Source organism: Emydura macquarii, unplaced genomic scaffold (genome assembly GCF_026122565.2).
Source record: "Emydura macquarii macquarii isolate MOO-44397 ecotype Brisbane River unplaced genomic scaffold, CSIRO-AGI_Emac_v2 contig_2473, whole genome shotgun sequence".
NCBI classification, from domain to species: Eukaryota; Metazoa; Chordata; order Testudines; family Chelidae; genus Emydura; species Emydura macquarii.
In genome coordinates, this window is record NW_027132610.1 from 10,745,550 (window position 1) to 10,773,086 (window position 27,537).

At 42.0% G+C, this 27,537-nt stretch overlaps 1 protein-coding gene across 1 annotated transcript in view; it reads left to right on the forward strand.

The window, feature by feature from the left end:
- RXFP2 (relaxin family peptide receptor 2) overlaps positions 1-27,537 on the forward strand; it is a 43,802-nt gene that overhangs the window by 2,509 nt on the left and 13,756 nt on the right. Inside the window, exons 2-11 of the mRNA XM_067563297.1 lie at positions 6,245-6,391; positions 10,613-10,690; positions 11,652-11,757; positions 13,791-13,862; positions 16,360-16,431; positions 17,457-17,528; positions 17,864-17,935; positions 20,460-20,531; positions 22,211-23,041; positions 23,294-24,034. Of these exons, the coding sequence (XP_067419398.1) occupies positions 6,245-6,391; positions 10,613-10,690; positions 11,652-11,757; positions 13,791-13,862; positions 16,360-16,431; positions 17,457-17,528; positions 17,864-17,935; positions 20,460-20,531; positions 22,211-23,041; positions 23,294-24,034 (2,263 nt within the window). The remainder of the gene's footprint in view (positions 1-6,244; positions 6,392-10,612; positions 10,691-11,651; positions 11,758-13,790; positions 13,863-16,359; positions 16,432-17,456; positions 17,529-17,863; positions 17,936-20,459; positions 20,532-22,210; positions 23,042-23,293; positions 24,035-27,537) is intronic.

Here is a 27,537-nt window from a genome sequence, read left to right on the forward strand (position 1 = left end):
TTATTTGAGTGATTTATTAATCTTCCAAAGCAGCATTAGGTTTTAGTATGAATTACCTGGTGTTATTTAAAAAAAATGGTGTTTTACTGCCCTCTAATGGTCATACGTATAGGTTCTATTTTGTTACATTAACCTAGGAAAGATCTCTAGAACTGGTCACTGTGACACAGGGCAGGGTGTTCAACCAAAAGTAAATGTTATTCAGTTATCTCCAAGGTTCAGACTGCTGTGAAAAGTAGTTATACTGCAACCTAGGCATGTTGCAGAGTCAAAACCAACAAGTTTGTGATGAATGAAAAGAAGCCAGTTCATATCAAAGTCTGCAGCATAGTTGTAGTCATATTGGTCTCAGGATATTAGAGAGAGAAGGTAGGTGAGGGTATTATCTTTTATTAGACCAACTTCTGTTGGTGAAAGAAATATGCTTTTGAGCAATACAGAGCTTTTCAGGTCTGTGAAAGATATTCAGGGTGTCACAGCTAAAGGTAAGGTGGAACAGATTGTTTAGCATAGGTAGTTAACATATTCTAAGAGACCATTCAAGCTGAAATGGCCCATTAACAATTCTTCAGTCTGAGGACCAAAAAGGGATGGGGGAGTGGGATGTAAGTGGGTTACAGATTGTTGCGATAAGCCATAAATCCAGTATCTTTGTTAAGACCATGATTTTTAGTGAATATCCGACACAATTATGTCATCGCTGCCTGCCTCCAGCTAACAAGAAGACAATGGACAACACTCAGATATTGCCAAACTGATCCATTTCATTCTCACCCATAACGGTTTTGCATTCAGCAAACACACACTTTGTCCAAACCATGGGAACCATGATGGGAAATAGGATAGCTCCCCAAATGCCAAACTCTTCATAGGCCACCTCGAGAAAGAATTTATGGACAAATGCACCATGAAACCAATGAAATACTTGAGATACATCAATGATGTTTACATTCTCTGGGCAGATGACCTAAACTCCCTCATAGATTTCTGCCATAACTTCAACAACCACCACCCATCCATTAAAAACTCCAGCATCAAATTCCTGGACATCAGGATCAGCATCAACAATTGAAACCTACAGACAACTATATACAAGAAAACTACAGATCATCATATTTACTTTCACAGATCCGGTCCCAGATACACCAAGAAATCTGTTATCTACAGCCAGGCACTCATATACCACAGAACATGCTCTGAGGAGAAAGTCCAGGATACACACCTTAACTCTCTTAAAACAGCCTTCCCCATTCCACCAAAGAAGTAGATCACATCATGGAACACGCCAAAACAGAAAAAAAAATGTCCAACCACACACTCCCTAGTTGTCATCTACCACCCTACACTGGAACCCACATCAGGTATCATTAAATAATTGCAACCCATCTGGAAAGAAATCTTTCCCAAACCACCTACTGGCCTTCAGACAACCTCACCAAGCTCATCATCAGAAATCAGTTCTCCACAGCCCAGGACCCACCAACTCAAAGTGGCACCAGACCCTGCCAGAGCAACAGATGCAAAACCTGCAGAGGTATCTCCACTGCTACGATGATCAACACCCTCCACAATACACCTTTCAAGATCCCTGGGTCCTACACATGCCTATCACAACATGCGGTATACCTGATCCAGTGCACTAAATGTCCCAATAATAACTATGTGGGTGATACCAGACAATCACTAAGTTCTCAAATGAACTTTCACAGAAAAATGATAAAAGACAAAAGCACCCTATCACCCATGGGTGGACACTTTTCACAAAATGATCACTCCATATTTGACCTCAGTCCTCGACCTCAAAGAACCCTGCACAACACTTTCAAAAGATGAGCCTGGGAGCTTAAATTCATAACTTTGCTATACACTAAAAATCATGATCTTAATAAAAACACTGGATTTATGACTTATTACAACAATCTGTAACCCACTAACCCCCCTTTTGGTCCTATGACTGCAGAGGTGTTTATGGGCCACTTCACCTTGAATGATCTCCTAGAATATATGTTAATAAGTAGTTAACAATCTGTACCGCCTTGTATTTAGCTGCAATATTCCGGATATTTCTACACAGCAACTAGACACCCACGGCTGGCCCATGCCAGCCGACTCGGTTCACAGGGCTCAGGCTGCGGGACTATTTCATTGCTGTGTAGACTTCTGGGCTCGGTCTGGAGCCTGGGCTCTGGGACCCTGTGAGATGAGACAGATGTTTTGGCACCGATTGTGAACCTCTCACTCACACTGGAGAGGTGTTACAGAAGTTATGTCACTGAAGCCATAGGACTATGTCTGTAACCGTCTCAGGACTGCGGGTCTCAAATGCTGATCAACAGGACTCTTAGGCTTGGTCTACACTAGAGAGTTTTGTCAACAAAAGTCCGCTTTTGTCGACAATACAGTGCTGGTGTACACTGTACAGTCACCTCCCCGCCCACAAAACTGCCCTGTTTTTTCAACAAAATAAAACCACCTCGATGAGAGGGTTTTTGTTGGCATAGTTAGGGCGACGCAGTGCCAATGTAGACACTACATCCCCTTATAGCGGTGGAGGGGCTGTCATTCTGGTCCATTTCACTGCTCCAATGAAGCAGTGAAATTGACAAGAAAGCCAGGGAGGTCGCCCTGGAAGCTGGGGCAACTGGTTCTCAGCTTGCAGCTGGGATGCGGGCAGCTGGAGCCGAGCTCTCCGGGACGCAGGCAGTTGCCACCGGGCTCCTGGCTGCGTGCAGGGACTGGGCAGGATGCAGGCGGCTGCCGCCCAGCTCCTGCCCGTGAACTGGGATGTGGGCGGCTGCAGCCCGGCTGGGACTAGGGAGGGGAGAAGAAGTCCCTGTGTGGCTCTCCCAGCTCCCGGCTGGTACCAGGGAGTGGGTAGGCAGCCCACAAGGAACCCTGGGAGGCTCTGGGCTCTCAGCAGGGAGCTGAGAGATGGATCTCTTGGCTCCCCACACTGCCCCTTAGGTCGGTGGAAGGGTTCCTGGTGAGGACGCACTCTACAGACCCAAGGAGGTCAGTGTGGATATCAGCCATAGCTGTGGCTAAAAGTTGACATATCTTATGTCAACAAATATTGGTAGTGTAGACAAGGCCTTATGAGCTAGTAAGTGCCAACCTGCCATCCAGTAACCCACTAACAGTTGTTAGGGCAGAAGCTGAACCCCTGACAGAGGACTCCAGAACCGGAATCTGATTGGCAGAATGCTGGAGGTCCTGATTTGTCCACAACTGCTGTATAAACGCAGCACAGAAACAGGAAGTTGTCCATCCACCCTGCTCTCCCTTCTGCTCCCCCAGCTTGACTCCTGATGTTTGACTTGTGGTCCTGATCTCTGGTTTGTCTCCTAACTCTGATCTCCCACTATGCTGACTTGGTCGACTCTTGTCCTTTGACTGTGGCCCCCCACCCCTGACCACTAGTTCTGGCTGCCCATGATCCAGCCATGACAAACTGCTCATCAGTGTGAGTAGGGGAGTCTCAGTCTGGGCCTTAATAAGCAAGCACTTTTTTCTCCTGGTATAAATGCAAGCTACTGGTCTGTTACACCATTGTGTTCGGATAGTAAATAATCAGCTCCTCTAAATGCTACTAACCAAGCTCTTTAAGGCTCATATTTCCATTGAACATAAAGTTATAATATGCATTATTGTTCCAAATATTCTTTTTTTCCTCTCATTTAAAAAAATCTGTTCAAGGGTCATTTCATTTAGAAACAAGTGCAAGTTCTTCATCTTTCTTTCCATGGAACAGAATGTGAAATGAAGGATTAGCTAGAAAGAAGTTGATGCTGCATTTATCATTGTTGAAGTATGCAAGCAAGCGTTGGATAAGCACATTAATGTGAAAATCAGATGGTTGAAGGTTATTTTTGTATATTTGTAAACTTAATCTCATTAGGCAAAATTTACTATTTTCCTAAAGGAGCAACATCTTAGTTTAATGATGTTTTCTAGCCCTTGCTTAGTGTTTTACATCTTCACTGTGATATGTCGATGTTTAATAAGGAATGGACAAACTTCACGGCTTTCAAAATTTTGCCTTCAGTTTTGGCAATTCAGCTCAGAAACCTTTTATTCTGTAATTTAATTCTATGGTTTTCCCCCAAGGAAGATTCAGTATAAAAAGATGAGGGTTTTTTTTCCCCTAGCTATAGTGAAGGATAGGTACTTATTAGGTATAAAAGATTACCCCCTAAAACCTAGACCTATGGAAATGGGGGTCTGTATATAAAATGGATTGACTTAAATCAGAGCAATTTAAATCACTGATTTTAATCATGATTTAAATCAGCAGAAAGCTTTGATTTCAATCATCAATTTTAATCTGGTTTTGCATTTGTACTTTTTAGTTATTTTCCTAAGGAAAGGATTCTCACTGTTAATCATTAATCATTAAAACGCTGATTTATAGTTAAATATAGTCTTTACACTAAATTTGGTGCTTCTTTCTCCTTTTGTTGTTGTTGTTAGGGGGTGGGGGGCAAAGGCCTATGATTTTTTAAGTATATTCTTATCACTTAGCTAGTTACAGGAGTATAAAAACAAATAATCAAAATCACAGGCCGCCTGTCTATGGGCCATCTCTCACTGTGACAATCTGAGGCTTTGTACAAAAACAAAAGCAGCAGGGGCAGCCATAAGCTGGGAAGCATGTGGTCACATCCACACATTCCAAACAAATTACATTAAAATAATGTAATATCAGGCTGTTTAGAAGGCGATCCAGTCTAACGCCTCCAGATAAAGAAAAGACCCTAGACTGCATAAAGAAAACTTGGTTTGATTGCATTCTGTCTGGTTTTTAAACACTTGTCAACAGTTGTGGTTATAGAATCTACACTTCGTATTGTTTGGTCATTATGGTACCCATTGTTTTGATAATTTCTGTCTGATTTTTTTATTGTTTCTCTTTCCCATAACTAATTGTAATCAGTTAAGGTGGTTAGGTATGATTGGTTAGATAATTATGTTATAATATGTTAGGATTGGTTAAAGAATTATCTTGTAATATTTTTAAGAAAATGATTGGTTAAGATACACCATAAAAACTGAGGTCAAACAGGAAGTGGGGGGGAATCACTGGTGTGAAGAATTGGAATTGATGCTTGTGTAATTATCCCAATAAACCCATTGTATTGCCTGCTGCTGGACTCTGGATTTCTGCTTCTGTCAACGAACCAAGAACTGAGGGAGGGGGCCTTAACACTTATCTATACACTTATTTAAGTCATTCTATAACTAAACTTACATTTATTCAGATTCTTAATTTTTTTACATTATTTTGTTAACAAATGGTAGAATGATGTATTTCTTATTCACCTATCATTGATTTTTTAATTGTGATTTGTGTGAATAGTTGTTGTAGAAAGTAAGGTCTTGCCATCACCAAAATGCTTTTAGGAGAATATGTCCAAATTTACAATCACAATGGCTTCATTTTACTTCTATGATTTTGTGGAATAAGATAATTTAATTCCATACCTTGATAACTGCCTCCAAGAGGATCACTCTGGTCCACTAGAGTAGTGTTTCTCAACAATGGGTCGACCGGCACCTGTCCCTGAGATCTCTCTGACAGTTTAGGAAGGCAACAAGCCAGTCCCTGGTATCAAAAAGGCTGAGAAACACTGCACTAGAGGGATACTTTGAAACTGTGCTGGCTGTGCCAAATGGATCTCACTGAAAAGCAGCATTTCTGATTCCCGGGAATTTGGTTTCAATATGAATCGTAATGAACCCAAATTTTTCAAAATTTCCTGGGAAATCTCTCCCTTCCCCCCAAAATAGATTGTTTTGGTAACACCCCTCTGTGGTGTTAACAGAAACAAATCTGCTCTTAAGACCCTGCAACTGCTGAATGAAACTGAAGTTTTTGTCAGTTTCAGTGCTGCTATTAGCTTCTAGACTGATGGAGCTAAGGATGCTGGGAGTCCATCCCAAGGACTTCCTGGCCCTGCAGCTGGGAGCTGGAAAGCCTTAACGCAAGGGTTCTCCAGACTTCCCAGCTCCCTACTGTGAAGCTGGGAGTGAAGCACAGATTAGTCAGGCTCCCAGGGATTTGGGTTCCACAGTAGGAAGCCTGGAAGTCCTGGCATGATGGGTCTGCCACAGAGCCCTGGACCCTGGAAGATGGGGTCCCTGGCCTTGAGGCAGTCCCTATGACAGGGCTGTGGAGGAGGAAGGGGCTGCACTTATGATTAGGAACATGCTCTAACTTAAAAACATTGTTTTTGCACATTTCCAGAATCCTTGCTGGTTAAAGGGAGCTCAATTGGTCCTGTCTGTCAAAAGGGTTATTTTCCATGTGGGAACCTTACAACATGTTTACCACGGGCATTTCACTGTGATGGTGTAAATGACTGTGGGAATGGTGCAGATGAAGACAATTGCGGTGAGTATAACATTCATGACTACTCTGTGTTAAAGAAACAAAGTGAAAAGTGCATATGGGATATGTGCTGTTCCAGATAATACACATAAATGGTCTTCAGTCAACGAACAAGCGTGACAAATCTAGCAGTTAATCAGTATAAGGCTATTGTTTTATATTTTTCTATTGTTTTCTTTGAAAGAGGAAAAATGGTAAACCAGAAGGCCTGGAGCCTTCAAGTGCAGCCTCAAAACTTAGCAATTCTCACTGGGAAAGAGTGTGGCCAAGTTGCATAAAGGATGCACTATCCCAGGCAGCCTCCACTGGTGAAACTCCTGAATGATCCGTGTGTGTGTTGGGGAAGGAGGGGGGGAGTATAAAGGAACAAGGGAGTAGTAAGTCAATCCCTTTGCTTGTGGTAGTGCCAATTACTGTGAAAGAGAGTTTCTATTATATGATGATATAAGGTGGTACAAGAATCTTACCTGTTTTGTGTATGTAAAGTGCCTCCACTTGATAGTGTCTCAGTGAGTTTTATGAAAAAGTTCCTCTCTCAGGGTATGTCTACACTGCAGAGTGAAGTTGATTTATTTTAAATTGACTTTCACCCACCGAATTTTAATCGGAGGAGCATGATCACACCACGCTCATTGCATCAGGGGATTGCGTCCCTACTAGCTGTTCTTGGGTCGACAATTAAAGCAGTGCACCATGGGTAACTATCCCACAGTGCAACTAGCCGCAGAGGTTTTTGGGAAGGTTGTCGTCCTCCCATGATGCAGCGTACTCCCCACCTCCCTTCTTGTCACAGTCCAAACAAACAGACGATTGCCTTTTTGCACCGTTTTTTCAAACCCTTCACTCTCTTCTGTGTGCACGCCATTGCCTGAGAGGAATGGAGCCTGCTCATCTCTGCCCTATCATTGTGAGCATCACAAACATCTCACAACTTATTCTGCAGTATTTTCAGGAGCAAGATAGGAGCCGCACCGCTGAAAATTGCAATGTTATGGAGGCCGCCTTGCTACAAGCCATAGAATGAAACAATTCCGTTTACTGCAGGCTGTCACGCACCATCTGCAGTCGGTGGAGTACTGCTTCTGGTCCCGGGAAACAAGCAGTGACTGGTGGGATCGCATCATTATGAAGGTGTGGGATGATGAGCAGTGGCTGTAGAACTTTCAAATGCGAAAGGCCACTTTCTTTCAACTTTGCGGAGAGCTCTCCTTAGCACTGAAATGCATGAATACTCACTTAAGACCAGCTCTGACAGTGAAGAAACAGGTGGATCAGCCTGTGGAAGCTAGCAATGCCAGGCTGCTACTGGTCAGTTGGGAATCAATTCAGAGTTGGTAAATCCACCATGGGAGCAGCTGTGGTACAAGTGTGTCGGGCCATTAATAGACTTCTGCTAAGAAAGGTAGTGACTTTGGGAAACGTGGAGGACAGAGTGGAAGACTTTTCTGCAATGGGGTTCCCAAACTGGCGGGGTGATAGATGGCATGCACATCCCTATCTTAGCCCTGGACCACCTTGCCACAGAGTACATAAATCAAAAGGGATACTTCTCAATGATGTTGCAGGCCCTTGTGAATCACAGGGGATACTTCACTGACATCAGTGTGGGGTGGTCTGGAAAGGTGCATGACGCACGCATCTTTAGGAACTCGGGTTTGTTCAAAAAGATGCAGGTGGACACTTTCTTCCCTTACCAAAAAATGAATATTGGCAATGTTGAAATGCCAATAGTGATCCTGGGTGATCCTGCTTACCCCTTACTCCCCTGGCTAATGAAGCCCTACACCGGTCACCTAGACAGCGAGAAGGAGCGTTTTAATAATAGGCTCAGCAAGTGCAGAATGGAAGGATGTGGACAAATTGGAGAGAGTCCAGGGGAGGGCAATGAAAATGATTAGGGGGCTGGAGCACATGACTTATGAGGAGAGGCTACTGGTACTAGGCTTATTTAGTCTGCAGAAGAGAAGAGTGAGGGGGGATTTGATAGCAGCCTTCAACTACCTGAAGGGGGATCCAGGGAGGATGGAACTAGGCTATTCTCAGTGGTTGGAGATGACAGAACAAGGAGCAATGATCTCAAGTTGTAGTGGGGGAGGTCTAGGTTGGATATTAGGAAAACCTTTTTCACTAGGAGGGTGGTGAAGCACTGGAATGGGTTAATTATGGAGGTGATGGAATCTCCATCCTTAGAAGTTTTTAAGGTGCACTTTGATAAAGCCCTGGCTGGGATGATTTAGTTGGGACTGGTTCTGCTTTGAGTAGGGGATTGGACTAAATGACCTCCTGAGGTCCCTTCTATCCATAATTCTTCTATGATTCTATGTAAGTCAGAGCAAGGAGTCTGCCCTTTTTTCAGATCAAACTTGTTTCTATCTTTGATCTTGGATCTTCATCTTCCCATTTTATTCAGTGTCTGTATGGCATTCATTACTACTGAACTTTCTGTTACTACTTTTAAACATCTTGGATCAGAAGCCTGTGCCTCCAGCAATCTCTTCTCTTGTTTTGAATCCTACCTCTGTAACTGCTTGTTTCATTTTTAGAGGAGGTCTTACATCTTCTTTTTCATCACTTCTTTTATTAGGTACCTATAATCTCCTCCTTTTCCCCTCTACTGTTCTCCATGAACCTGTTCCTTCTACATTTAGCTTTAAATGTGGACATTTTTGCAGGTGACTTTCCATTCTACATCTTCTTTGGCTAATACCCATCCATTTATCTGCCTGTCCTGATTACGCCATATGTTACTACTGAGTGCTTCATTGACTGAAGTTCTCCATCTGTGTAAGGAGTTTTCTTTGTCACTAACTTCCATCTATTCTATTCATAACTGTTTTCCTTGCTTTCTAAATATGGGTTTGCTTCATTTTGCTTTCCAGTCTCTCATAACTTACATAATGACTGACAGTTAATTCAGCCATTCCAATCTTTGTCTCCTCTCAATATTTTCCATGGACCTGTCTGAAATTTGAGATCATTCTTGCACCTGTGCTACACCAGTTACTGAATCTGGTACAATCTTTCTGTCTTCCCACTGAGTTATGTCCTCTCTTTATATCTTGCCTCAGAACATTTTTGTCTTCACTTTAGATTCTGATTCTCATTGTAAGTACCATGCAATTGCCTATCCTGCAGTATATAAAATGTGCATAGTATTAATCCTCCTGTTTCAATATTCAGTTATTTTTTCAGCATACCATTTTTTAAAATTAAGTCTATGTTAACTTCATATTTTGGAATATTAATTTAAAGTTTGAACTGGCTGTAGTGGTCATAGTATTGTTACGTATAGAAAAAAGGGCAAGTTCATTTGGCTCTTGAGATTTGAAATCATTTGTACTTTGCCTTTGGGCTCCAAGATATTTGATTGATCTCTCTCTTGGGTCTGTGGAACAGACAGCCTGACTGAACCAAAGTGTGAGATGTCCTGCAAATTCTGGTACACTTCAGAGGACTGACTTACTCCTCTGCATGACCATGTAATCCAAAGCCATAACCTAACCTAAACGATCATTTATTGTTACCAAACCAGAGAGACTGCAAGCAATAGTTGTCAAACATCATAAAAGGAATGGGTTAGTTGTCTGCAACAATCATTACTAATTAAAATCTGTTGCATGGTCATTATTTCACAACTGCAATTGTAGTATGATATGTACAAAATATAATGCATTCCATTCCAATATAAAGTGAAAAATAGCACAGCCTGCAAATAGCTAAATAGAGCATGGTAAAAGCATTTGCTTCACTTGATAAATAAACATTCAAATTTGAGAACCTAACATTAAGCACCTAAATCCTTATTTGTGCACCTGAATAAGTAGTGTGATTTTTCGGAGGTGCAGAGCAGTCACAGCAACCATTGAAATACTTCTTGGATCCCCCACTAAAATTTAGAGAAAACATGGAAAAGGTAAATTAATGCTGTAGAAAGAAAATAAATGAGATCTGGGAGATACCAGAAAAAAAATATGTTGGTAGCCCAATGATCACTGGCTTTGGGTGAAAACTTGAGAATTGAGTTAAATAGTGGGTAGTCGAGTCATGGGATGAAAGATTCCTTTCCAGATGGAGAACTTCAATCTTTGATATATGTTCTGCTGTGAAATTTTGACCAAACAGGCAATGGCTCTCTCCTTTTTCTAAACAAGATGATTTTCATGTTTTCTTTCAAAGCTGATATCCTATTTATAGCAGCTGACAAATGTTAACACTGTTTTTTAGGAGATAATAGTGGATGGGCAAATATCTTTGACAAGGTCCATGGAAAGCCTAATTATCTGGACTTATCACAGGAGTGCTGTAAGTGATACCAGATGAAGAGAGTAATACATTACTGTGTTTGAATTTGATTACCATTATGACTAAATGTTGAGCAGATTGAAATGCTTATATTAATGTTCTTCATCTATTTTATACTTCTGAGTTATTCCATTTAATGAATGTATTAACCTTTATTAAAGGGCTATCTAGGCTATTAGAGCAGCTCAGCTGCCTGTTATCTTCGTCAGAGCACAGAGAAGGTTTTTTTTTGCATGCCACCAGCATGGAGCAGAAGGCACAATGTGAAAAGTGCTAATGTATTTGCTCACTTGTGTCAATATGTTATTTTTAGAAGAACTGTGCGGAAATCAGTAATTCTATTTTGTGGAGGATTTCAGGATTTTGAAATTTGGTTTCGTTCCAATTTGGCTGCTGAAGTGAGCACCAAGTGAGCTGCTGAGGAGCCAGAGAGGTGAGGGGGCGGGAAACAAGGCAGATGTACATCAGAAACCTGCTTGGGTGCTGTCAAACCTATGTCAAACATTGAACCATCTCTGCAAAATGCTTCAGTTAAGATGAATCTGCATTCTCTTGACAGAAAACCGTTCCTTCAGAGAATTTCTGACAATTCTAATTTTTCTATGTCCAGCTATAAGACATACAATGGCTATTGTCCTGAGGCACCCAACCCAATAGTAGCTGTTGCCATATGTACATGCTCCTGTGATTTACATTTTGTTTCTATCTTTTTGTGTTTGCTTTCAGAATTTGTAGTGCTAAAATCCCATGATATTTATATCATACTAACACCTCTCTGGCTGGCTTGTCAGCAGCGGGGATCAAATCCTGGACTTCTGGATGTTAATACGCCTTGTCATCCACGTAAATGTCCACTCTTTTTCTGAAGAGAGGTTTTAAAATGGCGCAAACAGTCTGTATTAAAAAGGGCAGAGTCATTCATATGTTACACAGTCACATGTAAAAACCTTTTCCCCCCCAGGTCTCCTCCAGTATCCAGAAAGCTGTGATTGCATAGAAACTGAGCTAGAATGTGTAGACGTTAATTTAAAATCTGTTCCACGTGTTTCAACAAATGTAACCCTACAGTAAGTAAATCTCAATACTGTACATCCATAAATACAACTCCCCACCTTTCTCTTACTCTCTGATATAAAAGTGCTGTAGAAACAAATGAGATGGATGGCTAAACACAACCTGAATATGTTTGTAGAATTTGGGGGAAATGTGTTGTCCCATCATGGGCATAGGATATCATATTCCTTATTATTGCTACTTCTTTCTATCTCAACAAAAAATTGATTAAAGATAAGAATAATGATGCTGACCCTTAGGAAACCAGTTAATTTCCTTGGAACTGTCTAATTTCCACTGTTTTCACTTGAGATGGGCCAGAATAAGTAATAAAAAAATCTGGATACTCATTTTGAACCTCACCAAGCTCAAGTGTGTTTGGATCCTGGGATTTGATTTGGCCGGTTACAGAAGTGAGCGAGCTGTGAAATTCAGGTCTGTGTTAAGCTTCCAATACAAATGCACACAAAGTTCTAGGTTGTGTATTTGCATTGCTTTGCATATTAGGCCATTGGGGGCAGTGTGGTGGGAAGAAGAAAGGGTCTGTGGTGTCTGAGAGGCAGGCACAGGCTAGAATTCCTGTGTGGAGTGAGTCCTAACTGACCTCACATCTTCCTGCCAGGAAACATCTCCTCATCTGAGTCTGCCTTCTTTCTGTGAACCAGATCCCCCTAATATGGGTCCTACTCACTCTATCAGCCCAAGACACACTGGGTGATGGGTGGCTCATTTCAGCAGCACAACTGGGGGTCAGAGAGGAGCTAGCACAGAGCCTAGAGGGCATGAGAGCACGAGACTAGCCACCCACTTTATTAGAAGGAGGCACCTCTATAAAGAGTCATAGGGTAGGTTGGGAGAGGGAGAAGGGCAGTGGAGGAGGTCTCAATGGGGGAAGAGGGAAGTATGTGGGGGCATATTTGCCTCTCATGCATAGGAGAAGCTCCCCATAAATGTCTGCATAGCTACCTCATTGTCTTTCTTGAAATCACTCCTCGAAACTCCTCTGCCATGATGCTGAGTATGCTGAGACTGCTGCCTATTGTGCTGTCCAGTTTTGTATCTTTGTTCTCCCCATTCTACCTATATCCACATTTTGTCTTTTACTTAGATTGTAAGCTCTTTGGGGTAGAAATCATCTTTTTGTTCTGTGTTTGTGCAATGTTCAGCCCAGTGTGGTCCTGGTTTATGATTGAGGCTCCCAGGCATGAATTCAGTGCGAAAAGTACACAACATGTTTCTAGGGATGCAGGCATACTCAGGCTGAGTATACTTATCCTCCCTGTAAAATACAGAGAAGAGGTATACTTCTTCTCAGGGTCTTAGAATTTAACTCCAGTGCCCTGGCCAAAATCTCCCTTAGGTAATTATATTCTATCTAAATTCCCTCTGTGATTTTCATTGGATGAGGTATTCACTTCCTCCCTAACATGTTATGCAGTGTTGTTGTGTGCTATTAACAGCAGATGAATTTTACCCTAGAGGTGGCTGCATTGCATATCAGTGGTAGGTCAAGTGATCCCCAGGTTTAGTTTGTGTATCAGTTTAAGTTTATGTAGCATTTTGAGATTCTTAAAATACTAGAGAAATATGATATACAGAACTATAAATAAGTGTCTGTGTTGGAAAGTATTGAATAAGGATCTTATTTCTTTTTCAGTCATAGGAAATAACCATATTATTAATCTCATAGCATGTAGTATTCTTGGACTAAACTGTGATAATTATCAATGCCTTTTCTAAACATACCTAATGAGTTTAATTGACCTAGGGATGTAATTAATCACTATCACAAAATTGCAAAATTAATCCAACAACTGCATTTACCTTCAGAATAAACAACACTTTTCTTAATGAGAATCCTGATGTTTGGAACAATGTCCTATGAGTTGAGCAAGCAAATGCTTTTGCCCATAGTTTATCTGGGAGGAACTTTGGCCCAGATCCTGGGCCTTCGTGCAACTGACAAACTGTAAATTCTAGTTTCTGACTGTTAAATCAATGGCTAATTAACAGCTCATTTTAAACCTTTCTTTACCAATTATTTTAGGTCTCTTAAACGCAACAAGATCCACTCTCTTCCAGATGAAGTTTTCAACAGATATACAAAAGTAAAGAAAATGTAAGTATTTTCTTGACAGTTTACAGAATATGTTAAACTCAACACTGAATTATTTATATAATCAATTGTTTACCTTTTAAATAATGTAATAGCATTTATTTTTTTAATTGGAATTTTAATCATGTAGGCTTCTCATTCTAGCAATAAACACATAGACACAATGTAGTTTTGTAAGCAATGAAAAACAGACGGTCTGTTCTCTTAAATGGAGAAAATGTCTGTCAGAAAGACATGGAAACATTGAAGATAAAAGCATGTAATAAGCAACACCACTATTTAGTGATGAAGCTGTAAACTCATGTTTTAAGAAACTAAACACTAACTAAACTAGGAGTGTAAAATGTATTCTAGAGAGACAAGGTAGGAGAGATATTATCATCTATTGGACCAACTTCAGGAAACAGAGTGTCTAGTTTCTAGATTCCTTCCCCAGACCTGAAGAAGAGCTCTGTGTAGCTCAAAAGCTTGTACCTTCCACCAACAGAAGTTGGTCCAATAAAAGATATTACCTCACCTACTTTGTCTCTCTCACATCCTGAGACCCAACATGGCTACAACATTGTGAACAAATGTATTCTATGCAGAGAGCTGAATTGTATTTTTTAATGATGATCTGTAGGGTAGGCCAACAAAGTTAGTGCCATATAGTACCCTCAATACATAGCAGGGGCCAAATTTATCACTGGTATAGCTCCACTGATGATAACTGAGTCACGCCAGGGATGAATTAGGCCTCAGAATTGCCACAAGTGACAATGGTAGGTTTGCAGAAAGGCAAGAGAGCAGAATATAGGCTTTTGTACTAACATTTTTAAAAAAATAAAAGTTACTGTTTTATTCGTCATCATTCAGTGGTGGAGGGGAAATTATTCAAATATCTTTATTAATTCATATATTGGTTTTAAGTGCTAAATTACCAAACAGCCTAATTGCTGCAACATGTTTTTCAGCTAGCTGTAGATTTTGTAAGTTTGTATATATTTATTGCTTGTCATCTCATGTGCCAATTATAAATTCTTTGAGGTTGGGACTGTCTTCCTTCATGTTTGTACAGTGTCTAGCACAATCGGGCCATGATCCTGTGTGGAGCTTCTCAGCCCCACTTCAATAAAAATAAATTTTAAAAACACTCGCCCTGCAGCAAGGCATAAAAACGGACTCAGCTGTTCTCATTAATCCTTCAGCAAGGAATAGAGCGCTGACCAGTGGACACCTTTGGACCCTCTTGCTTTGGAAGATACTGTGTATTATGTTCTCATTGGCAACATGCACATATAGTGCAGCTAGAGGTCCAGGGAAAGGACGAGCAATATTCTGCTGTGATAGTGACCTGGTTGTTACAGTCTTTTCACTTTGTGTTGGTATTTTAAGCAGTGGATGCAGCTGTTGGCTCAGTGTGTGACCTCTGTAATCACCCATCAAACTATTTTAATAAACAAGCTGGCAGCTGCAAAAAACAAAACAAAAACAAAAACAGATGACCTTTTACTGGAATTCAGCTAATGGAGCTTTAAGAATGGCTTTATCAGTGTTACTAAAGAAACCAATCTGCTGTCGATTTAGTAAGAGAAACCTTTGTGTAAGTTACACAGTCTGGTAGAATGTGCTGTGATCCCATTAAATATAGCTACTAGCAACAACAACAAAAAAGATCAGCTGTGCTGACAACTGCTGCATATCAAATGTCATTCTCAGATAAACCTTCATAGTGTTAAACTGTACATACAAAGCACCAGGTATATATAATCCTGGCTCTTCTATATGAGAAAAGAATGACAGCTAAAAGATCAGGAATTCATATAGCCGACATAAAGTAAATCCTAATAAATCCTCTAAGTACACAGTACGAGATTATCCCTTGGTTCTGATTTGATGTTATGTGTTTGTTATTAGGCAGTTCCTAATGATGGCCCAAACTGCCTTCCACCCAAGACCAGCCTTCAGAAACGACAATCATTTGAGAGGATCACATAATTTAAAGAATAGGAATGGCACTAGAATGGATTCCTTTTTAATAAAATCTAAACAAATTTGGATTTTTTCTCTTTTCAGTGCACACATTAATATATGTGCATCACTGATTGTGAATAGGGATTGTCCTTGCATGATAAAATTCAGAACAATATAGGCTTGGCCAGGCACTCTATAGGCCTTTCCACCCCACTGCTCTGCATATTATGTCCTCATGACCTCTGACTCTACATTCCACAGACATGATGAACTTGTTCCTTGAAGCAGTGAGAGACAGCATCCCCTACAGACTGACACAGAGAATAACGTTGGAGAAGTTGTCTAGAGAGTTTCATTCTGGTTGGAAATACTGAGCCGTATTTCTCCCCAGTGTAACTCCACTGATTTCAGAGGTATTACGCCAGGGATTAATTTAGCCCAGTGTGTTTAAATGGCAGAAGGGGTAAATGTGAGATTATGAAACATCTGCAATTGTAAAATGTATGAAATATAATTACCCTGTTTTTTTTAATCTTATCCCTATCAGATTTCTGCAACATAATTGCATTCAAATTATATCAAGGAAAGCGTTTTTTGGATTATACAATCTTCAAATATTGTGAGTAATCTATTGCTGTATATTTACTTTTGAATATAACTAATTACCTAATGTAAGCAAAAGAATGTACATAATTTATAAAATTGAATTTTGTAAGACTAACAGATTGCTAAAAATATCCTTGAAGGAAATGTTCAGTCTTTTAAGTCTTAGTCAATCAAGAGGCTTGGCCTCAGCAAGATTGATGGGAGCCAGGAACTCTTGAAGTCTTATTCCCAGCTCTGACTCTGAATTTGTTTTGTGACTATATGCAAACCATTTAACTTCTTTGTGTCTTGGTATCATATAATAACAATCAGTTACTGTATCTACCTTACAGTGGTGATGAGGACTCGTTAGTTGATTTTTACAAAGCATTTTAGTCACAGTTAGGTTTCTAAAGTTAGACATCTAAGTCCAAATTTTGCTCTTTCTTGCAAAGAAATGCATTGATTTTTCAGGGATAGTGAAGACCTGCCATGTTGAAGTGGGAGTTGTAGGTACTTGATTGAAAAATCAAGCTACTTATATATGTCCCTTAATATGAAGTTAGGTGCCTAACTTTGGGCATCCACATTTGAAAATGTTAGTCTATATAAATATTAAGAGTTTCTATTACTAGACCTGCATACATCTGAAAAGGAATTGTGCAGGTTCAAGGCAAATATTGTTCACTGAATCAAAGGAACACAAACAGTTATAGTTGTTCACCCCCATATAGTGCATGATTGTTCCCTAACGTACATTTGCAAATGCCTTTTCCAGTGTAGTGTTAAATGTCTAACAACACGGAAAAAGAAAGATTAAATCAAATTGTATTGTCCTTGTAGTACAGACAACCTTTCTGAGAGAGAGATGTTAAATTGCTGTCATCTAGGGTTTTAAAAACACAAAGGCGGTTGCTACTGTTATCCATAAATATTCCATAATTGTTGTCACATCAGTGTCTCACTGCAAGAAGCTTTCTGATTTTTTTTTAAAGGCTAGTCTAATGTAGATTCAGGTACAGTTATTTTAGTCCTAATGTAATAGTTCTTCATTCACAGATATTTGAGTCATAACTGTATCACCAGTCTGAGACCTGGGGTATTCAGAAATCTACACAAATTGAAATGGCTGTGAGTGTCCATTTTCTTCACTTAATTGTAAATGTGTACATATACTGTAGATTTAAAATTATAAAATCAAATAATAAATGTTATTTTCAGAATGGTTTTGCAGGAAAAAAAAGATAATTAGAAACTGTCACTTATGATACCAAATATTTTACAATCCCTTACAATCATCCTATAGGCTACATATTAGTTACTGTATATATCAAATTCTAGTCACGTTGGGACCTCAAAAAGAAACCACTCATCTCACTTCCTCATGAGTTAGTTTTCTGGACCATTTTGTGATTTATTTTTATGTGTGTTATTAATGTAGTAACAAATCTATTATGTCTTGCTAGAATTCTAGATGGTAACCCAATAGCGAAAATTTCACAGCAGCTATTTATTGGGCTAAAGTCTTTATTTTTTCTGTAAGTACTAGTCTTGTACATTTCTCATATCTGTATTTTTCAGTGTCTATGCCACTGATACCAGTTAAAAGTCATAATATACTTCCTTTCTTTCCATAAGATTTTCAAATGTTTTCCTCCTGAATGAATCTCACCTTTCAACTTTTCCTAATTATGAGGGATACTTTCAAATTTCCCTCTGTTTTTAAGGTCCAGTATTGTCCACATCATTCAACTATTAAGATTTTAATTATGATTTGAATTAAGATTTTAATTATGTCCTTAAAGTTATTTATTTACATGCATAACTCTCTTCTCATAAGACACACAAAAAACCTTGCTTCTAAACTGAAAACTCTTCAACATCATAGCAAACTCCTACCTTATTTTACAATAAACATAGAAAACGGAAGTAATATTTAAGCACTTATATAGTGCTCAGATACTATAGGAATGAGCACAATAGAAAAGTCTAAAAGCAAATATTGGATTAGGACTCAGGAGCAGAGCTGGGTGAAATTTTTTGCATAAACAGTCTACTCAATGAAAAATACAGTTTTGGTTCCACCAAAATGATCTCTGAATTCATGTCAGGCTCACTGAATGGTTTCCACTGAATTGAAAAATGTCAGTAACATGGAAATAAAATATTTAGTTTAATTTCTCCCACCACAAAATGTGTTTTGACTTTCAGGCATTTTGACAAAAGCAAAGGGAGGGAGGACTGGACTCCCAAAATGGCTAGAGGAGGAGACAACGGTGTTGGTGCCTCCCTTTATAAGTTTTAGCCCAGTAGTCCGAACACTCACATGGAATGTGGGAAACGAGGGTTGAATTCCCCCATGTGCCTGATGAGAAGAAGAGATTTGAACTTAGAACAGTTCATGTCCTTGCTCCAAGGTCCGTTTAATGATTTATAAAAAGTGAGAAGAGAAGAGACTGTGAGCATGTCTTCACCACTGGTTCTGCGATGATTGATGCAGCAGGACTGATGGATACTCACTCAGTCGATCCCAGATGGGATCTCTGGTCAATGCTGGTAATCCACCTCCCCAAAAGGAGTAAGGCTGTGTCAACGGGAGGGCATCTCCCATTGACAGAGCACTAAAAATGCCGCAATATGGCAATGTAAGTACGTCAATGGGAGATATGCAAGCTACATTATATAGCTCTCTATATAATGTAGCTTGCGTATCTCCTGTCAACCGCCAGCAGCAGCGTAGACCAGGCTTGAGAGAGCCCCTGTACTGGAATATCCTATAGCCCAGTGGCAATGGTGCTCTTCTGCAACATAGGAGACCCAAATTCAATTCCCAATCAGGCTGAAGGGGGAACTGAGCCCAGGTTTCCTATTTCTAGGGTGAGCACACTAACCACTGGCCTGAAGGTTTTAAGGGAGGCTCCACTAAAATGTTTTGCCTCATTTTTTGATTTTTCAATTCACTGACATTTTTTGAAAAATATCATTTTCAGTTCGATCCAAAACAAAGCTTATTTTTTACTTTTTATTTTATTGCCACAGAACCAAAAAATCCATTAGTTGCCTAGCACTACTCAGGAGTTCCTGAATTTCAGTCTCATATATATACTATTAGAGCTGTATTTAATAATTTCCAGGGGATTGAATAATTCATCATTTTGAAAATGGAATACAGAGGCTTTCACTAGTAGGCCATTGGTAGAAATCTAGTCCAGGTCAGTAGAGATGAAAAATTATTGCTCTCAAATTGCTGTTAATGATTTATTTGAAATTATCTGAATGCCTCAATCAAGTTCCTGGAAGATAGTGGCCTACATCACAGAAACCATTATAGTTCATACTAATTGGCTCACCACGCTGCCAGTCTTTCCAGAATGACCAATGAATGTATGGAAAAGGGACCTGAAATATCCTTTCATCTTTTGGGTTGTCCCCTCCAGAACAGAATTGGGGAACATTGAAGGAAACTCACACTATCATTGCCTGTGCTGTAGTTTATTTTATGGAAAAATGCTCTGGTGTTGTCAGTTTGACTCCTTTCATAAGCACTACATATATTTATTGTTTATCAAGAAAATACCTGATACACTAGTGTCAGAAGATTATAGATTTTGTTATAGGCTCATAGACTTTAAGGCCAGAAGGGACCATCATGATCATCTAGTCTGACCTCCTGCACATCACAGGTCACGCAACCTCACCCACCCATTCAGGTGATAGACCCATAACTCTGGCTGCGTTACTGAAGTTCTCAAATCATGATTTAAAGACTTCAGGTTGCAGAGAATCCACCATTTACACTAGTTTAAACCTGCAAATAACCCATGCTGCAGAGGAAAGCAAACCCCCTCCCCAAGTTAAATCATTGTGGGGGTGGGGGGTTTCTTACTGGACTACAGCAAAATCTAAACTGAATTTCTTACTTTTAAGGCAATGTAACTAATCTAATCTCATGGACTCTTTGCTCACAAGCTTATGTTTTAAGTATTTTTTTCCACTACTAGTCAGTATTATACTAGTGTATAATACAATTCCTTTTATAATAGTATTTTCCTTTTAATGAAGGTCTATGACGAACAACTCACTTGAGGCCCTTCCTAGGAAAATGTGTACTGAAATGCCTTTTATTAACTGGATGTAAGTACATTTTGCAAAATATTTATTGGTTATTTACTCAAATAAATTGTTAACATTTAAGGGTGGAATTTTCAAAAACTCTCAACACTGGTATAACTCTGCTCTCATTGAAGTCAATAGCCAAAATTGAGCACTTTCAAAAATCTCATTCTAAAACATTAATTTATGGTTGTTCAAAAGTAGTCACTTACTAGTCCTTTGTGATGATAACAGCATGAATCAGATGTGGAGTTTTTAGGTCAAGTCATTTTTGAGAGTATGACATTTCCCCAAAACAGCCTTAGGAAATTTGCGAAAGTTGAACTCTCCAATGTTTCAAACCATCATCTGACAGATACCTCAACCAATTGTCCACAAACTTAAATATAGAAAGTTGCCCCTTCTTCTGACACCAGTGTCCTTCTTCTTAAATCAGTTTCACCCATCTGCTGAGCAGTGGCAGAATTCTGGGGCCTTGCAGGTCAGCTTCCTAGTGGAGAGGAACTCAGTGATGCAGAAATATATAAATATATATATGTATGAGTTCTGGATCAGAGGCATCAATGCCCAAAACTTACCCTATCCTAAGAATTTCCTCTAAATATAGGAAATAAAGTCAGGAGCAAACTTTCTGCTATCTGCCACTGATTCTCTCCAAGGATTCCTACAGAACAAAACTAGCAATACAGCATTTCTTAATAGACTGAAAACTTGTTCTCAGTCTTACAAGTTCAGTTCTCTCTTTGAGTGATTGCTCATATGCATTCCAATTTAGGTGTGTGCGCGCCCCGTGCACAGATTCCTGGAACCTTTTTCCCTAGCAAGCCCCGCAGGGCCAGCTCAGGCGCCCCCTAGAGTGCCGCGCTCATGTCACGGTATAAAGGGCGCTGCTGCCCCCGGCGGGTCCCCAGTTCCTTCTTTCCGCCTCTGACCGTTGCTGGAACTTCTGCCACTTGTCGTTGCAAGCAGCAGTCCCTAGCCTTTTCATCTATTAGAGCTATCCAGATTAGAGATCAGTTAAGTCGAGCTATTGTTATTCAAAGACAGGACAGTTAGTGAAGCCGCTGACTTGAGTTCAAGGGCCCTCAGGGGCTTTTGACTGGAGCCATGCCAGGCTCCGCGGGCTTCAAGAGCTGTTCCCTCTGTGCTAAGCAGTTTCCTGTCAGTGACCCACATGATCGCTGCCTCCGTTGCCTCGGAGAGCAGCATCGCAAGGAGAGGTGCAGGATCTGCAAGTCCTTCAAGCCCCGCACCCAGAAAGAACGGGACGCGAGGCTGAAGGCGCTCCTCATGGAGGCTGCGCTCCGACCAGCATCCGAGCCATCCCGATCACTGGCACCGAGTGTACACTCAGAGCAGAGCGCACCGAAGGCTTCGGTGCCGAAGAAAACCAAAGCGACCGGCGCCGCCTCCAGAGACTCCTCCCGACCATCGAAGCAAAGAGAGGAGCACATGCCATGGAGGTCCCTCCAGCACTGGTGTCTCCTCATAGGGAGCCTCCCCCAACTCTGAAGGGTGGGGAAGCGCCCCTACAAGGGCTGTCGACGCTGTAGGTGTTCACTGTGGCAAGGGCCCTCATGCCCTTGCCCACGCCTCCGTCCCCCCCCGCGGCCGAGGGGTGCGGGACTTGCGTCTCGGGGCAAACCCGCGCTGAGTAGCCCCGGTGGGTGGAGGGACCAACGTTCTCAACCCTCACCCAGACGGTCACAGAGGGTGGAGAGCGCATCCCCTCCGAGCTCCAACTCTAGGTCGTCGAGAGCCTCGGCACCGCAGCACTGGGGGCAGTCCAGAGGCCTGAAGAGCCGGCGCAAGGGGGTTAGCACCGACTCCAGCACCCCGGGGTCAGGCTCGAGCTCTCCGGAGCATGGAAGATCGCGCCGTAGCAATGCTCGGGAGACCTCCCCTAAGACGGCACCAACTACATCGGCACCGTCCCTTACGGCTACCATAGGAGCACCGGCACCGGGGTTGTCAACGCTGCCAGATCCAACAGGGCAGCAGGCTTCCCTGATGTGGTCGATGCCATCCATGCCTTTGGCTCCTCTGGTGTCCCGACCACTGATGATCCAGATGTCAATGACTCCAGGGCTTCAGGCACCGACCCTACTGACATCGGCGATGGCACCGGCACTGACGGCACCGACGGCACTGGCGCAGAGCTTGTCGGCACTGTTGTATGCGGCACCAAACCTGCTGGCACTGATGCATGCACCGCTTGTCCCGACGGCTTCGGCACCGAGCTTTGCGCTGGGAGCAGAGCAGTGTCCACGATCAGCGTCTTCGACGCGTAGCCACAGAAGCTGTCGCTCCCGCTCCCATGGTGGGAAACGTAGACACAAGCGGTCGGGCCACAGACGGAGGAGATCCACTAATTCGTCTAGTCGGTCTTCCTCCAGGAGACATGGTAGGCATCGACGCCACTCTTCCTCCTCTTCCCGGAGCCGTTCCCCGCAAAGGCGTCATAAGAGACGGTCTTTGGACTCGGGGCGCCGAGGTCGCCAGGGGGGCGCCCTGCAGTTGCCTATGCCAGGGTGACAGCAAGGACCATGGCACTGGCCGTACTGGGGTCCGTGGGCAGCTCAGCCAGGTCAGGGAGGCGATTCGCTCTACTCCGGTGTGGTGCAGCCTCCACCTCCCCCTTCACAGCTGCCACCACACATTCCCTCTGATGGGGAATCAGACCTGGAGGAAGTTCCCTCCACAGGGCCCCTCCCCCTGTCCTCCTCTTCATCCCCTGATGAAGGCACTTCCAGGGACCATAAGACGCCCCTTTTTGATTTTAGGGTGCACCAAGAACTCCTTAAGCGGGTGGCTAATAATTTAGGGCTACCACTTAAGGAGATGTCTGAGGAGGACGATCCATTGTTTGGCCCTTCAGGGTCCTCAGGCCCTTCACGGGTGGCCCTCCCGGTCCATGACAGGGTCATGAGCATTGCCAAGGCCCTATGGCAAACTCCTTCCTCTGTTCCCGCAACATCCAAGGGAACAGAGAGGAAATATTATGTGCCCAAGGAAAACTTCGAATTCCTCTATAGCCACCCGGCTCCAGGAACACTGGTGGTTGATGCAGCAAATCAGAGGGATCGCCAGGGTGGCCAGGGGAGTACCCCTAAAGATAAGGAGGGGAGGAAGTTAGATTTGTTTGGCTGTAAAGTCTACTCTACAGCGGCATTACAATTGAGGGTGACTAACCACCAGGCCCTCTTGGGCAAATATAATCAAAATTTATGGGCCTCGCTACAGCGGTTGATTGTCGCCCTTCCCCCGGATCAGGCAGCAGACCTGGCCACGGTGGCACAGGAGGGAGAGGCCGTGGCCCAGGCAGCGTTGCAGGCGGCCAGTGATGCGGCTGATACTGCCAGCAGGGTGATGGCTTCGGCCATTGTCATGCGCCGCTGTTCTTGGCTACAGGCGTCGGGGCTATCAGTGGAGGTCCAGCAAGCCATTCAGGACCTCCCCTTTGAGGGGTCTGCCCTCTTCTCGGAGAGGACGGATGAGAAGCTGCATGCCCTTAAGGATTCGAGGTCCACCCTGAGGTCCTTAGGGCTGTATACCCCTCAGGCAGCAAGACGCCAGTCTCGCCCACAACCCCAGCAGCAGCCACCTCCCCCCGCCCAGACCAGCCCCTAGACCCGCTCAGCAAAGGAGGGGGCTGGACCGCTTTCGAGGGCCTAACCACCGGGACCAGCCGGGCTCCTCAGCGCGGGCGCAGCAGGGTGGAAAAACCAGCAGCGCAAATGGTAATAAATGCTTTTGACAGCGATTATGAGGGTTTTTTCCTTCCCCCTGGGCCCTAACGAACCCTTCGTGAATAGGCTTCGGCCATTCTATCATGCTTGGGAAGCAATCACTACGGACCTTTGGGTCCTGGGAGTCGTCCTCAAGGGCTACGCCCTACAGCTTACGACTTCTCCTCCGGAGATGCCTCCCACCCCGTCCCGTATGGAGGACCCCGCACATGAACAACTCCTGCTACAGGAGGTCCACTCACTCCTGGAGCTTGGAGTGGTAGAGGAGGTTCCGCAGACGGAAAGGGGAAAAGGGTTTTATTCTAGATACTTCCTGATCCCCAAGGCCATGGAGGGACTGAGACCAATCTTGGACCTCCGTCATCTGAACAAATATATCAGATGTACTACGTTCCGTATGGTTTCCCTTGCTTTTCCCTTAGTTTAAAGAGTCCTTTACAACCTTTTAAATTTTGTGCCAGCAGTCTGGTTCTATTTTAGTTTAGATAGAGCCCATCCCTTCTGTACAGGTCACTCTTTCCCCAAAGGTTCCCTAGTTCCTACTAAACCTCTTCCTACACTATCGTCTCATCATTCATTGACATCTTACAGTTTTGCCTGCAAGAGACTGCAGAAGCAGGATAGCATTAGGAAGACAGAGAACTTTTTTGAAATATGAATGGGCATATATAGAATATTAGGGTTGGAAGGGATCTCAGGAGGTCATCTAGTCCAACCCCCTGCTCAAAGCAGGACCAACCCCAACTAAATCATCCCAGCCAGGGCTTTGTCAAGCCAGGCCTTAAAAACCTCTAAGGATGGAGATTCTACCACCTCCCATTCCAGGACTTCACCGCCCTCCTAGTGAAAAAGTATATACTAAAAGTAAATAAAACTTGGCCAATCCAGAATAGTTTGGTTGTTTTTCAAATATGGGAACACACACACCAGTATTTGATAGATATGTTACTACTCATACACTGCCTACCTGTCTGTCAAGATTAGTAGTCTGATTTACCTCTTTATGTTAAAAGGAATGTAACACAAAGAGAAGCCTGCAAAAGTTTCTTGCTGATTGCTATACCAGTGCTATGTCATCTCAGGGCTTGTCTACACTTACCGTGGAGATTCGGTGGCAGTCGACCGAAGTTATGCAAGCTACGCAAAAAACTTGTGTAACTCCCGTTGACTTCTCTGCTTCTGTTCTGTGTGCCGTCTTCACTGCACTGCGCCGATGGGAACCGTGTCCCTGTCAACGCAGCACTATGCCATTTGAGAAGGTGGTCTTAATACGTCTATTTCTGGATCGACTAAGCGGGTCTTCACTGACTGCTTCTTTGATCCAGAGATGTTGATCTGACAGCAGTGACTTTGACACCGTCAGTGTAGACATAGCCTCAGTAATTTGACAATTTTGCCGTAACCTCTTTCTGCCAGTAGAAGGCAAGCATTTTTATATAATGGGATCAGGTGTATGGTCAAAAAACCAAAATCCAAAGTTTTAAAACCTGTGAAAGGTTAGAAATAATGGCAAATGGATGTGGCCAGAATAAGAATCTGCCCCAATTTGAGCCAATCCTTGAACCAAACCAAACTCAAATGTTTTAAGGCTCTGATCAAGTGAGATAAACAAAATTCCCTGCCATGTCTTCAGGGTACCTGATAAACCTAAAGGACTTAGTACCTGTGGCATGCTCCTTATTGAGTTCAGACACCTCTGAATCCAAATCTCATACATCAACTCAGGGGATGCCCTATTGCAAAAACACTGTTTATTTGACACTGTTTATTAAACACTGGCCAGGCCCAGGTGACAGACTACCACAGTTGCTGATCAATGCAATTTAACTACATAACTCTGTTTATCCTGGCTCATTGTTGAAAGGATCTGTGAGTTCTGTCTGGTCTTTTGACCAATGCATCTTGACAAAGTTCTTTTATTTCTCCATTTTGAGAATACACAAAATATGGGGGGAAGTGCCCTCTGAAACTTCCCACTGATAACCATACATATATGTAAAAATAATCCATAAAATACTATTGTAATGCATGTACATTTCTGACAGTCTTCCAAAATTCACCTTCTAAATTGCACAGGACATATATCAGCATAAATACAAAATAACTGAGGTCACTGGAGTTACTTGGGATTTATGCTGGTATATCTGAGATCAGAATCTGTCCCAGAGTGATCTATACTGTAACTGATCATGTGTAATAGAAACTGGGTCTCTCTACAGATTCAAATAAATGTTGGTTCAGTATTATATTATCATAATGAATAATACCTAGCTTTTACGTAGTGCTTTTCATCCAGAGATCTTAGAAAACATGGTGGTTATTTGTGACATAATTTCATCCTAGAATTCCCAGTCTTTCAGTGCTTCTGTTCTGAGAGCCTCTCCAAAGGCCATATTGCACATTTGATAAACAAACTCAGTTCCTATTGAAATCAGTAGTTATTGTATGCATGGATCAATCATACAATATATGTGTGAAGGGTGTACTTTACACATTTCACATAAATGCTGTAAGGATATTGACCGATCTAATTCTAACTGAAGTTCCCAGTATAGTGGGCTGAATGGTGTGAATAGTACTTCCATGAACCTCCTTGATTAATGCTGATTCACTAGCTATGGGATTAAATTGACACCCTACAGCTACCAAAACACAATTGAAAGCTATTTTCATAATCAGAATCTTGGAGACAATATTAAAATACTTTGCACTTTCTGGGTCAAAATCACTGCTGTCATAAGAAATTGCAACTCCATTAACTTGAGTGAAGTTGCAGCCATTTAAATCTGCAGTGAATTTCACCCAAAGACTTCAAAGAGCAATGTATTTCTGCATTCTTTCTGGCTGTCCACTGACACATAGACTCATATTATAACCATCAATCTACAACAAGACAAATTTACAATGTATTGTAAATTATACTAAAGTTTCTGTTAAGGGATTACAGTTAGGTATGCTTAATCTATGATGGGTTCCTCTGTGCGCGTAGGTCTCCCAATGGCACCAAGGCATTCAGATAAACCAGGTACTCATTGTCATGCACAGGTACCAGTTTGATTTATTAATCTTAATTTTTTAAATCCAAATTAAGAGGCGTTTGCTAAAAGGTGCAAGTTAACCAGCTCTGATTACATTTTTTGCTCTGTACAATTCAACAAAATTAGTCTTAAAATTTATCCATAAAACTTAGAGCATGAATGTATGACTGCTGTGTGCTATTGTTAACTATACTGTGTCTCTCAAAAACATATTACTTTAAGATATCAACAGGGAACGGG